Genomic DNA, 14,416 nt, shown 5'->3' with positions numbered 1-14,416 from the left:
CCCTGCCTCCCAAAATCTAGTAAGATCCCAAAAGTTCAGTTTTTATTAGTAAAGTCTCTTTACTTCTATCAGAACATCTCTGTATAGATGCTCACATGTCTAGTGAGACTCAAACACACACATGAGAGCTGAAGGGAGCAGCCTGCAGGCAGACTGGGGTCACTGGTGCACCTGACCTCTGAACTTCACTGGCTGAGATGAAAAAGCCAAGCAACTTTTTCATCAGGAACCCAAGCCAATCCGACTTCCATTTCGAGATGGCTGCACTAGAAAACTTGTTTAAGCGTGAAACAAGGCTCACAGCTGCTTTGATGCTTTTGAAAAATTTTTAACCCACATGAAGAACAGGCTTAAGGGGGAAAAAAAAAGCCTTTCCCTTGAAACAACTTGTCTTGGCTGTTAATGTAGCTTTTAGTGGCCTCCTCTGTCCTTGAGACACCACTGAAGCCTGTTTAACTCCCCCTTCGTTTTGGCATCTCCCCTTTGTGCAGGTGCTGGCCCTGCACGCTGCAAAGTGCCATTCCCAACACATGGCACAGGACACAGCCGGGACAACACCTCCACCTGCCCCCCTGCTGCCAGAGGCATCCACCAGCAGCCCGGCATCCCCCCCAGACACACAAAACATAGGCACCAAGCACCCCACAAGCAGCAGTGCTACGCCAGCACCCCGGGACACCGGCAGGGATATGGGGCATGGCCCCGGCTGCCTGCAGACATCTCTGTGCAGCGCTAGAGGCGGGTGTAGCACCGAGCGAGGCACAGCAGCGCGCAGGATACGTGCTGACAGGGGAGCACGGGGGGTGCAAAGCAACCGTCAGCTGCACCATCAATCAGAGCCAGCCGCCGGCTGCGTTCAATGGTTTATTGTTCTAATAATTGTGCAGACACGTGGAAGGGGGTGCCTCGACATTCTCCGCTTGTTTGAGTAGCCATTTCCTTCGCTGCTCCGCCTGCTTTTCCGTCAGGAAGCCGCATCCTGAGCTCCCGGGGGCGGCAGGCAGCGGGGCAGCAGTGCCGGCCATCCCCACCGCTGTCCCCATGGCCGGCGGGGCAGGAAGGTGGGAGGAAATAACGTCCCCCAGCAGCAGGAAACGCAGGCGGGTGCTTGTCCAGACGTGAGCCATCAGCCCAGCCCTCCGCCTCAACAAGCCCAGAAAAACACGCAAAACAAACCTTTCACAAGAGTTTTGGATTTATTTGGATATATGTTCTTGCCATAATATATTCTTCCTGCGATTCAACAGGTAGAGATAGTCTCAGGGTGTAGGAACCTTCACGGCATCTCAAGCCTGACACTCCTTGAGCATCACCCAGCTCTGTGATCTGAACAAGACTGACCAAGGAAAGACCAAATACTGCCAAGAGCACAGGATAAAGCAGCTCCCGAAGGCACAGGCCAGAAGCACCATTTCTAATTGTGAATGGCTGTGGGAGTCACTCAAACTGCAAACCCCTGCCTAGGCTATTCCTGCATAAAAGCATGAAACAGCCCTGCCTCTCCAGGCCAGGATGTTACAGAAAAAAACCCCCAAACATCTCAGCTCCCATAGCAAGAATAAGCCTACAGTGAATTTGTTATTATCTGTTAGCAGAGCAGCAGCTTCCCACCAAGGCTGGAATTTCCATCTTGGTTTGGCAGGCACGGGGCTGTGAAATGATTACTGTGTTTACTTTTCCTTTGCTAACTATAAAATCCCATTCCACTGCCCTGCCAACAATGACTGAAGCTAATAAAATTCAGGCATTTGGAAGAAAGCAATAATAAACCTCCCTTTTGGGGCCTTTATGATGAAATTTCCCCACTCCGATCAGCGATTATGCTGTATTCATGAACACTACTGATGTCTCCAAGTGCCCCCAGATTGACTCAAATCAATATTTAGCTTTCTCAAGACTGTAAGCCTTTCTCCATGTGGCTGCTGAAGGCAGAATCACTGAACTGCATAGCTAGAAGAAACATTTGAAAAAACAGCTTACAAGCATATGACACAGCATATATATATACATATATACATATATATATATGTATGTGTGTGTATATTTTTTTTTAAAGGTAGGCTTTTCAGTTACCTAACCTGTGAAAAAAGTACCTACCCATGAAACATTCACAGATGCATGAATTTACAAATCTCTCCAAATACACTGAAAACCATTAATATAATGCACACTGTGTATTTAGATACACGTACCTGCCTATCCTTTAGTAGCTTTTAGTGTCTGACAGACCATAACGTTCCTGTGTTTACATCTGCCACTCTGCCACATTAGCTGCTGGGGACAATCTGCTCTACGTCATACCTGTGATGGCTGGCACGAGATAAAATAACGCAGACCTGAAAAACAGCCTGAAATAAAAGGCTGCGCTTGGTTTGGTCGCGTAATCACGTGGGACAGCTCGATTTGCACTAGGCAATGGTTCTTTCTTAAGCAGCCACAGGAACGAAGGCTTCCAAAGCAGAGATCACAAGGCAGAAACGATCACTGCTGCTCTCTGGGGAGGAAAGAAATCAGCCACATCCCTTGTCAGGGCTGCGATCAGAACAGGTCGTTCAAATACAAGCCTAAGAAGCATTACTGGGCAGGCAGAGGAGGTGACAGAGTGCCAAGGCAGCGGAGAAACCTGCTGTCAGCATGTGCTGGAGCAGGGTGCTGCAGGCTCTGCAGCCCCAGGGGAAACTCTTGGGATGTGGTGGAAGCACCATGCACAGGGCAACCCCGCATCTGCTGCCCACTGCTTCCTCCACTGCTTGGCACGGTCAAAGGACAGTGCTTGGCTCTTCCCCTGCATCCCACAGGGAAAGGTTCCGGGTGCAGGATCAAAGGGTCTGCCAGTCCTTGGCTGGGAGGAAGGCGAGCAGAAGCTGGGCTGAACACTGCCACAGGCAGAAAACGCTCGGTCAGAGCACTAAGATGACCAAAGAGTAACTACATCTAGGTTAGGACGTCAAGGAGGTGGGTCAGATCATTTCATCCCGTGCTGCTTCTCCCCCACTAATTTATGCTTTCGATTCACCAAGCTGGGGGTAGGACAGAACACATCACTCCCGCCCCGAGCCAGCTCTGCTGCTGAATAAAAGCTCATTTCCAAGGGCAGAGGGAGCAGGCTCCACCACGCTTTCGCTCCTTATCCTCCTGGATGAATGTGCCAAGAATTAGAATTACATTTTTCAAGAGCAGCAGAACAAGCCAAGGGCCTGTCAGCTTGTCCTAAAACAACCCCTCTCTGCTCACTGAGCACACAGCCAGCGTTCCTAATGCACACCAGTGTCCATTGCCCCTCAGACCCCCCATGCAGCATGAAGCTGCAGAGCATTTTGTGATGGCGCAAGCCAGAAAACCCTCTGAATGTTCTCTGCCTAAAACACAGCCAAAGAGTTTTTATGTTTAAAGCAGGTTTGGGTCCAAAAAGAAAGGAGGTTTTCAGCAGGCGATTATAACTAGGCCCTCTGGCACTCAACAGCTCCTCTCTTGTTATGGATGCTAAGGGTGCTGTTAAGAGATGAGGCTCCATGAAGCACGGACGTGAAGTCACGGAGCTTTAGCAAGGGTTGTTGCCATGTTCAATATGTTATTACAGCTCCATCACAACAGGCACCAGGAGCAGCAACTCGTCTCTGCCAAATCCATCTCTGAAATCACTCCCCCACTCCATCCCCTGCAGCAGCAACAGCAGGCAAACGCCATTGACTGCTGTTGCATCTCCTCCACGGCTTTCCACCCAGCGCTGGGAAGGAAGGCTTGAGCCTGAAATACCCTCCTCCTCAAAACACAGCACACAAAATTAATCTGATCGATGTCACAACTCACTTGGCTTTCGTCGCGTGAGTCAGAACTGTGGATGGGCTGCATTTCACAACTTCCATGGAAAAGTACAGCACCAAAAATGTGCTTGGTGCTGTACATTCACAGAGAAGACACCCGAGCTGCTCCTACCAAACCTCTCACCCTCCCCAGGAAGGCCCTTGGCAAGGAGGGAGGCCAAGTTCATCTGCAAAAGATGCACATGCTTGGGAATTGGTAACAACCTCCTGCTGCTTTGTCACCTGCATTATCCAGATCACATGGAAGTGGGAAGTCACATAACCCATCCCTGAGCACACTTGGATCCAGCAGGAGCTAGAGCAACGCTCCATGCCCAGCAGCATCCACACCCTCTCTCAGAAAATGAGGGTAAGAGAACCACCCCAGGTCAGGCTGACACTGGAGGAGGAGAATAAAACAGCCAGGACATTGCTCTTGGTACCAGGACTGAATTCTTCCTTGGAAATTTATTTCAGGTGGGGGTTTCTTTTTTTTACCACAAACTTGCGGAAGCAGATTGACCGCAGGCAAGCAGCAGCGGTGGCCGGCACAGTCACCTCACGCTGCGCTGTCCCCATGCTTTGGAGCAATGCACAGGAGACGGGTGCCAGTTCCTGCCACACCAACCCCATTTCCTAAAGTCCCACCTGAGGACTGACAATGTAAAGTAGCAAACCAGCTTTGCTCTCCTGTATTTCCAGGACATAACAGGGCACGTAAGAATCCTTGCTATTAATGAAAAAAATAGATACAGATAACACGTACAAACACGTTAAAGATGGAGAAGAAAAGCCTCCATGAATCCATGCAGCACACCCTGCTCTCAACACTGGCCTGTCACAAACAGAAAAAGCTGGCAATATTTTTTCCAATTACAGGGCTAAGGCACACAAAGCCAAGGGACTTACTTTCCCTCAAGCAGATCAGGTGAGATGTCGCACTGCACGAGCCTTGTAATATTGACTGAATGGAACAGAAAAGTCCAATTATGTAAATAATGAAGCAGGCTCCCGAGAAGCAGCCAGCCTTATCACGCTGCCCTTCGCCATCGCTACGGCTTGGAAGACAATTTAAAAGGTTGTTTTGGATGTCGATCACCACAAATGAGCTGAAGACGTATGAAACAACCTGTGCTTGAGGCACCATCAGTTCACCGTCGGTTTTCCAGCCACACTTAGCGTCAGCCCTGCTCTCGGTGGCTGGGGGGCCGCTGCGGGCTGGAGCAGCTGGGGCAGGGGCGAGCTGGGCTGCAGGCAGCTCGGGGAAGGTCAAGCTCAGTTTTCACATCCTGCCTCTAGAACGTTTCTGCAGCCCACAAGGGCCTTCCCTGCCGTGCCCGAGTCTCCCAGATCATAGTTCAGGCCTTTGGCCACATGAAAAATGGAATAAAAATCATTCGTCTTTTCAGCCATGGTGCTCTTTCCCCTTATCATCCCCCCACCCCAGGGCCGGCTGGAGGAGCTGAACACCTCCCAGGGACAACGCAACACCTAACAGCACCTGGTTTTTAAATGAAACCAGCACGACTGTGCATGGGACAACGCATCCCATTCCAGACACCACGCTCCTGCAGCTGTTTGCTCCCCTTGGCTTCCCAGCCCGAGCTGGTGCACAGCCCGGGCTGCTGACAAGCCCTCGCAGCCACCCTGGCACGGCCGCTGCACAGTGGGCGATGCAACGAACTCCTGGGCCTGGCACAAGAGCCAGACTGCTTGCACAAGGCAGACACATGCTCCTGAAGGTGTGTGCTCCTGCACAGGTGAGCAGGGGTTGACACACTTATACTCATCCTCCTGCAATATGGAAATGATCTTTGGAGCTGGGAGGAAAGCAGGGGAAGGGAGAAATCCAGCCAGAAGTGTTTGCACTGTGACAACGTGAACAATGCAAATATTTCAGCTTTGAAATATGCTTGGAATGACAGAGAATGCCAACATCTCCCTCATCTTCCCAGAAATAGCTTTGAATCATTGCTGCCCAAACACAAAGTCTCCCCCCGCTCCCTTCCCCACCCCACCAAATCATTTTTGCAATCAGATTTTTATCAGGCACAAGTCAACAGTGTGAGCAACCACACGGCAGATGGGCGGATGTCGAACACATCACAGGAGGATCCTCCTACAGCTGCTGAACTTGACAACCCCACGACACTCGTTCTGGATGGGCACCCAGCTGTACCACCAGCCTCGCCGCCACTGGGAAAGCCCAGCCTGCCTCCTGACCAAGGAGGCTGCAAGGAGAGTTAATAAGAAATGCTGTTCTCCGCAGGAGAAGGACAAAAGCAGGAAAAACGTAGGTATGTTTGTACCCACTAAAATTGTTTCATTTCATTGGTCAGACCCAAGGTTAGAGCCACTTCCATAGGAGTTTGCTCATCCAAGAAGCAGTTGGGAAGCCACGCAGCATGTGCAGGCTTTGCATCCAGCACCCCTTGGGACAACAATTAACTCTTCTTCTCATGGTTCGTCTGTTTGAGGTGTTTCACCTTTCACAGGGCTGGCCAAGGAACCAGCTCCCCCTCCTGAGACAGATGTGCACGGCCAAGGAGGTCAGCCCCACGCTATTGCTGGGTTCCCACTTGAAGATGTTCATCAACAGCCCCAGTAACAAGCCCAGAGCTCCTCTTCCCCAAGTGAAAAACAACCTCCAGCAGGGAAGGGAGAGCCCAGCGCAATCCATGCTGCGGCCTCAGAGGCTCCAGGAGGACACGTGCCCAGGGACAGCCGACGCTCAGAGCTTCGTTTCATTCTCCAGCCCCTCTGTGCTATTGTTCCTCAGCACTAAATCACGGGGAGGCGTTGGAATTCAGGGCTGGTTTCTACGAGAGGGAGCCCGGGGTGCGGGAACTGAGATGCCGCCTCGCTTTTGCTTGCTAATTCCCTCGGCGGCTGCCATGCTCAGCGCCTTTCTGAGTGCTCCCCTCCTACGCATCCCGTCAGAGCGCCGCGGCTCTCCCAGTTCAAAGCACTGCTGCGTTTCCACCCCCTCCACCCCCTTCTCCCAGCACTGGATTACTCAATTAGAGATTATGCTTTTGCCAGTTACCTCCAAGCCAACTGGGGCCTCTGCCAAGGTCAACACAAGTTCCAGCCAGTTTCATTAATAACTGAGAGACCAACCCACTGGAAACTCTGAGAGGTTAATCCCAGCAACAGATCAATGTTCCCATAACAAAGCCACAGAGCAGAAACGCCACTGGTGATTTACCAGCTGGCCAGGCCAGATATCCGTGCGGGGAGCTGCAGCGCTGCCTCTCCGAGCACCCCTCCCCATGCCAGGGCAAACCCGGCTGCGGGAGTCCCCAGCCTCCCGCTCCTCTCCCCCCACATATTTGGCAAGGGATGGAGCAGCTACCAGGGGACAGCACTGCCAAGGCACCGGCCAGCGCGGCGAGGAGGAAGCAGGGCTCCCAAAAGGCCTTTCGGTTGCCCTCGGTGCTCTGCCAGCCTGCGGCCGGGGCAGGAGTTAGCAGGCTAGCCAAGAACCTTTCCATCCCACAGCCTGTTTTCCAGGAGTTTATTGTGAATAGGGCTCTGGAACGGGCAACCAGTGTGAAATTTGGCATGTACACTGCTGGCTTCAATGCATCATTAAAAAGGCATTTTAAATGTGTTAATTCCTCCTTTTTCAATTAATTGCTTTTAAAGCTACATTAACGTGCATCAAAGCAAAATACCTTTTGCCCTAATTTCTGCTTTGCCATACATTTCCTGGCTTTGGGGCTGCCTTTTCCAACACTCCCCCCTTCCCTTTTCTTATTCCAGGTTTTAGCCTGTAGCACAACAACAAGACTCATGCAGAAAGGGAAAAAAATAAACCCCTTCAACAATGTAAAGCAGAGTCCAAGTCCTAACAACACATGGCTACTTAATAGCATTTTTCCATCAAGAGCTGTTAATTATTTCACAAAAGAGGGAAGTGGCATTGTCCCTTGTACAGATGGGAAAATCTGAGATACAGAAAGGGGAAGAGACTTACCCAGTGACCAGCAGCCTGCCAGGGCAGATGGCAGCAAAGTTCAGGTTTCCTAAGCCTCCACCCAGCCCCGTACCCGTGGGACTACATGGCTCCCTGTAAGCGTATTCCTGCTGGAGCAACAGGCCACGTGTTAAGTGCAGCCAGCCAGCCCTTGCAAGGGGACTAAACACAGATGACCACTGACTCACATCCTATAGGAAGGAGCAGCAAACCATGTGCGCAGTGGAAAAGCAGTCTCAGAAATGGGAAGAATAACAAGTGGAAGTATAACGGGAATAAGAAGAGATGGAAGGGGAGAGGCAGGACTAACCTTCAGCTCTGGAGAGGGGAGAGCAGGCGCTGCTGGACCAGACATGCCACGCTCACCATCCCTACGGGGGAGGTTCACACGCAGCACCAGCTGTGCACGTATGCACGGAGACAGGGGATCATGCAGATGCATTACTGGCCTGCTCTGGAGCCGTCTGTTTTACTCCTATCTGATGTTACGTGATGGAGGTCTGTGACTTTCTCTACTGGAAAGAAAGCAGAAGCCACCAAGGGTCCTGGGAACCAGCTCCTGCATTTCTGCCAAGAGCACACCCGGCAAATCTGCATCACGGCAGCTCTTCCAGCAAATCTCACATCCAGGCTTGCAGTGATTGAAGAAACAGTCCTGCTTTAGTTTTGCCTGGTTATTCTCAGCCAGCTCAAGGGAGAACCTTCTTGGAGGCAGTGTCAGCCCACGCTGGCACAGACGGCATGGGGAGATTTCACTTCGCCAGCAGGCTAAGCTCACTGGAGCCCTCCTGGCCACGTCCAGCAGCAGGAGCCCAGGACTACCGCACTGCAGCAAATGTGACAGCTGTCCCTCTCACAACAACCGAAAAAAAAAAAAAAAAGCTGAGGGAAAGCAGGCATGAAAACAACCTTCTGCTCCTTGACTTGAAAAGAAACACCAATGTTTGAGGATATGAGCAATGTGAGGTTCGTAAGGAAAGGTAATATCTTTTACTAGACCAACTGAGATTTAGTTGTAAAGCTGCTGCTTTTGAAAGGCACACTGCCCCAAAGCATGTCTGCTGTCTCCAGTTATAATGTCCTGATGTAATAGAAGACATTACCTTCCCTTTACAAACTAAGCTTCACTTGGAGTGAGGCTGCAGTGATTCTGAATGGGATAAAGGGGCCCAGCTCACCCCACCTTTGCAAGAGGTGGATGAAGAATAAGACATAAGAGATCCACTTCTCTTCAGGATAAAGCTCTGGAACCTGTTACCGGTACTTGCCACATCAATTAGTTAAACTGGGTTCAGAGCACAGATTATGGCCCAAAACAAAGGCCTCGGAAATGTGCAGGGATGGTGTTAACTTCTCTCCCCTGGGTTGAAGGTTGGTAAATCCGACATAACTAGTAGTTATCAGGGACATGCTAAACTCACACCCCACCGCAGACCTGCATCTCAGCTCCACTGCTGCTCTGAAACTGGAGACCAACAGTTACCCAACTGCCTGAGAGCAACATCCATTGCTGCTGCATTACAGCTGCGCCCTTGCAACAGTCAGGCTGGCACCCAGAGTGTATAAACAAACCCCTATCCTTATTCTTGAGGGGTCTGTGAAGCTCTTTACTGTGCAAAAAATTAGCTCAATCCACAAAATCACCATGAAAAGCGGTCCTAGCGCTGCTACTTGGATGAGTAAATGGAGCTCCTCCCCACGCAGTGACTACAACAATGTGGAATGGGGTAAGGGGTAAGCGAACAACTCCTAGGATACTCTGTCTAAACAACACCAGTGTATTTAATAATACTGGGCTCACGTGGTGCATCTCACCCAGCTTGCAAAGCTGCCCTAGATAAAATATCGAATGACTTTGTGAGGCACTGAGTCAGCAGCACAGATGGAAGAGACAATTTCTCTCCCCAGCTATGGTCACTGGGACACACATCCTGCCACCACGCATGTGCCACCACGCTAGGACAGACATCCTGTGCCACTGCTTCAGGACACAGGTCCTTGCCTTTATGCATGTGCCACCACTCCAGGATACATGTTCTACCTCCACAAGCGTGCCACCGCTCTGGGACACAGGTCCTGTGCCAATGCTCCGGACACATGTCCTGCCTCTGTGTGAACCACTGCTCTGGGACACATGTCCTGCTGCCACATGTGTGTCACCACTCCGGTACACACATCTCCCACCTCTATGCATGTGCCACCGCTCCGGGACACACGTCCTGCCTCCACATGCGTGCCACCGCTCCAGGACACATCTCCTGCCTCCACACGTGTGCCACCGCTCCGGGACACGTGTCCTGTGCCACCTCTCCAGAACACATGCAGCTTGCAGATGAGCAGAGATGCCTGGCTCTGCACCCACCTTGCAGAGCGCCTGCAGGAAGGGAGGAAAGCTTGCAGAATAACCCCTGAAAACAGAGGACATGCCAAGCAAGCAGGAAAACCACGGTGCTGATGGAAGTGAAGTGGGGGCCAGTCTCTACAGGGATGGAGCAGAGTGGGAGTGAGCAGCCAGGACAGGCTGCATCGTAACGTCTTGTTTTAGGAGGTGACATCAGCCAGCAGAGGAGCTGAGGGCAGTCAGGGACCTCAGCACAGAGCTTCTCAGGAAGGTCTTTATCAGCTGTTCTAGATGGCGATTTACACCATCAGAGCCCAGTGCTGAATTCAACTGTTGCTGGCTTAGCATGAACACAAGAAGTAGTTTTACATGTGTACACAGCCCAGATATGCAAGTGTCCAGAGTTTGTGACCAAAGACCAGTCTCAGCTCTTTGTGTTTCCTCTGGACCAGCCCACCAGAACAGCTCCTCTAACAGGCAGAGGCTCAGGGCAACACACAGCCCAGCTACAGGAACTTTAACACAACCTAAATGTACACAAGCAACTTAGAGACTCTTCTTGAGTAGTCATCTTCAGACCAGAGCCAAAAGACTGCTACTAATGCAATTTCCCAAGCTTCAAAGGCAGATATACCTTCAGAATGGTGGTCCTACACCCCAGACTTGCTTTCTGCTCCCCACCACTTGCACAACACTGAGATCATCCTAGTCTTGAAGTAGGCTCCATCAAACCCACTCTGGAAACAGCCCCCATTAGATTTGAGCAACCAATCCCAGCTCCATTTAGGCTCTAAGTAGTCAGGGACACCACATGTTTTTCTTGCAGACTCTGAAATTACAAACGGCTCCACTAAAAGCATAATCTTGTCTTGCCGAATTGTATCTCACAGCTTTCTCTCTCTCGTACATTAACAAATGTTTTAAGCCCCATAAAATGCATGTAATTCTTGGAAATGTGTCACAGATCAAGAAGCAAATGCAGCCCCTGAACTCACCAACTAATGCCTCAAGAGCGGCTTTGCCTATTAGAAACAAATAACTGAGACAATACGTGGTTTTCCAGTGAGAGGCAGAACAGAACTGCTGATGGAAATAATGTGCAGACAGAAAAGCTGTCCTGGTTTCATGTCTTTGGAGAGGGATATTTTTTGTTTCATAGCCAACAGTTTATTTCCCCCATCAGCCACCCAACCCAGCATCCCCCAAGTGTACTCTGTGGTTCAGAGCCACCACAACACATGCCAGTGGCAGAGAGAGCAGACTCCTGGCTGGTCACAGCAACACCTCCTTAAGATACATCTCAGAGGGAGCAACAAAGACAGGACACAGAAAGGCCACAGCACCTTGAAGGCATCTTTTCCAAGGTAACACACTCTCATGAGCTAAAGGAGAGCAAGCTGGTGCGCCTGGTGCATTTCTCGCGGTCTCCAAGTTCAACCACAGCTCTTAAACAAGAGCTGCTCCACCACTCCCAGCATCAGCTCACCGTTCCTAACCGGCAGTCCCTGCAGTCCTCTCCGCCAGGAGATCCAGCCAGGCCTCCCTTGGCATCTGAACTACTCCAGAGTTAAATGTTCTTCTCACTCGAGACAGGTCAGAGGGATCTCATGTAAGGACCACCACTACTGTGCAGCTAACAGATGTCTGAATATCCCAAGCAAGAGCTTTCTTCCCCGTGTGTCATTTCAATCAGTTCCCACAGTGATACAGCAGAGCATCCCCATCACCCTGGGGAAGGATTCGACTTTCTTTTCATTTCACCAAGGGCTCAGACATCTCTGAAGCCCAGCCTACAGCTGCATTAACCCTCGGCTCACAGCGCCGGAGCTTGCGTTGGCAGCGCAACCAGCTGCCCCCAGCATGTTTATCCAGCAAGACTTTCCTGCCAACCAGGAATATATCCAAGCTTGAGGTAAAATCAAATACAATTTACCCCAACAGAGCATGAAAGTAAATCCAAACAGGCGTTCAAGCAAGGGATTTCTCTTTGCAACATTTATTACATGTGCAGAGGGGACAATTGCAAGTAAACAATTTGCTTTGTTAAATGAGACTAAGACAAGGGAGGTTTTCCTGGGAAAGGTTATATTAAAGAACCAGCAGCAACCAATTCAAACCTTTCAAACACTGATATTAAATAAAGAGATGTGATAAATGAGAAAGGTCAAGTAAAAATCAAATCAGGGCACAGTATCCAGAAAAGCCCATCCCTACTTCAGCCTACAGGAGCTTCCAAATTGTTCTGCTGCATCTAATAGCCCAGTGAATGCAAGACCATGACTATAATAGTTATGGGGCAAGCTGATACACTTCTGTTTCCCCAAAGTGGTCACCCCTGTTCAGTGAATATCATCCAACACCACCAAGCATTGCTTGATCCATCAGGAACCACCACTGACACTGATTTCAGTAGCGGCTCAGAGCCTCCAAGGTTACAGAAGCCAAGGGGATCCCAAAACACAGACCCCACACCCAGCTAGCGTGCTGGGCCACTGAACCCTTACCTTTGAGAGATCCTCTGTCCCTCCCTGCTGGCTCTGGTTCAGGAGAGGCGAGTGCCGCATCAGGGGATCCTGCAGCAGATCCAGACGTGGCCTCTTGGTTTCAATGAACTCCAAGTCCGACGGCTTGGTCAAGTCAGAGAGATAGGAATGCGCCTCTGTTCTCAGGTGCAACTCCTGAGATCTGGGGACAAAGAGAGAAAAACCTTTAGAAAACAAACCACCTCTGCTCTCCTCCGCTGCAAGCTGCTTGAGGAGGACAGAGGGCTCGACTTCTGCCCGTTCCCAGAAGGGAGGATGAAGGGAGGCCAGCTGGCCCTGGACTCCAACATCTCAGGTCCTTGCAGAGCCAGGATGCCCCGCTCCATATCTTGGTCGCTGGGCATGGTGCATCTCCTGGGGTGCTTGCTGAATGCTGGCAGAACCAGGCATCACCCAGGGCATCAGGACGTGGAGGGCAGCATCACTGCCATCCTCCAAACCCAACAGGCCACGCTGCTGTGCCTCTCCTCAGCACTACCACCGTGTCACCTGGAACGCCCCGCTGCCATCTCCTGTCCCACCACACATGGTGGGTGGCTGTTCCTACACCAGGGCAAAGTGATCACAGCTGCACGTTTATGTCATGCCACATGGGTCGGGCTGGCCAGAAAAGACAAAGTCTTTTGGTAAAGTCCTCAAACCTGGCCCATAAATCCCCCTGCTGCCCTTAAGACCAGGCGGAGCTCCCTTCTGCCACGTTTGGCTTATTTAGTCAAAGGTACCTGCACCACTGTTTATATTTAGCATCTTCTATAGGAATACCAAAAATTATATGCTGAGAAAAAAATGCATACTCCTCCGTGGCTAGACAGTAGGGATTTATTTTTCCAGGATGGGGGAGGAAAGAAACGAGCCACATGTAGCTGCAAGTCTCCAACACAGACCTGGCAAGCTGTAAAAGACACATTATCCAGTGATAGCAACTGCACCGACGAGTCACTTCAGGCTCAAATATCTTTCACATGTTAAATATGATGCTGTTGGTAATACCTGGAAATTGGGTTTGGTTTTGCTTTTTTTAAACACATGTAAAACTTTTTTTGTAGCTCTATTTTTCCTAGCAGGATTCTCTTGTGGGAATTGTAAAGGGATCCTACAAAAATACATTAAACCTTTTACTATGCCCAAGGATCAGCTTTGCTGCAGCAGCTCCAAGGGTGTGTTTTTAACACTTCAGGCAGAAGTGTCTCTTAAAAAAAAATAAAAATAAAATGAAGCACAGGAGATTCAAAGCTTGGAAAAAAACCATGGCTTTTTCTTTACTTTTCTCCTTAAACAAGATTGTTCAAGTTCTCCTGAGCTACGTGGTAAAGTATCCTCCCCAGTTACCAAACACCGACAAACTAAACAGCCTTTGAAGCTACTCAAGAGGGAGGGGATGAGTTTTGTCAAGACCAAGCATAAAAGACAAGGGGGTCTTGTGCATCACTTGGCCACCACCCACAAACTGCAACAGCTGATGTTAATTTTTACCTAGCTAATTAAATATCTCCCAGAGGATGACAAAAGGGGAAGGACCCAGAGCCCTCTGAAGCCAGCAGCAGTCTTTCCAGCAGCTCTAACAGCTCTGGACTGTAGCCAGAGAGAAGATGAACCCCGATGAAAGCCACCTTCTCTGGGGGCACCACCTCCAGCAAAGCCTTCTGCCCTCCCCTGCAGCAGTGTGGCCAACTCAATCCCACACCAAGGAAGCAAGAATAAGTTGGGGGTGTGGGTTTTTTTGTTGGTTTTTTTTTTTTGACCAAATAAT

General features: G+C 50.3%; 1 protein-coding gene across 10 annotated transcripts in view; it reads right to left on the bottom strand.

Moving 5' to 3' along the window:
• NCOR2 (nuclear receptor corepressor 2) overlaps positions 1-14,416 on the bottom strand; it is a 203,274-nt gene that overhangs the window by 141,442 nt on the left and 47,416 nt on the right. For all 10 annotated transcript variants that reach the window (XM_026859568.1, XM_026859572.1, XM_026859573.1 and 7 more), the window contains one exon: positions 12,628-12,808. In XM_026859568.1, coding sequence (XP_026715369.1) covers positions 12,628-12,808 — 181 coding nt within the window. The remainder of the gene's footprint in view (positions 1-12,627; positions 12,809-14,416) is intronic.

This window comes from Athene cunicularia (assembly GCF_003259725.1).
Source record: "Athene cunicularia isolate RWA chromosome 15 unlocalized genomic scaffold, athCun1 chr15_part1, whole genome shotgun sequence".
Taxonomy (NCBI): domain Eukaryota; kingdom Metazoa; phylum Chordata; class Aves; order Strigiformes; family Strigidae; genus Athene; species Athene cunicularia.
Note: the sequence above shows the minus strand (reverse complement) of the source record. Positions and strands in the feature narration are given on the sequence as shown.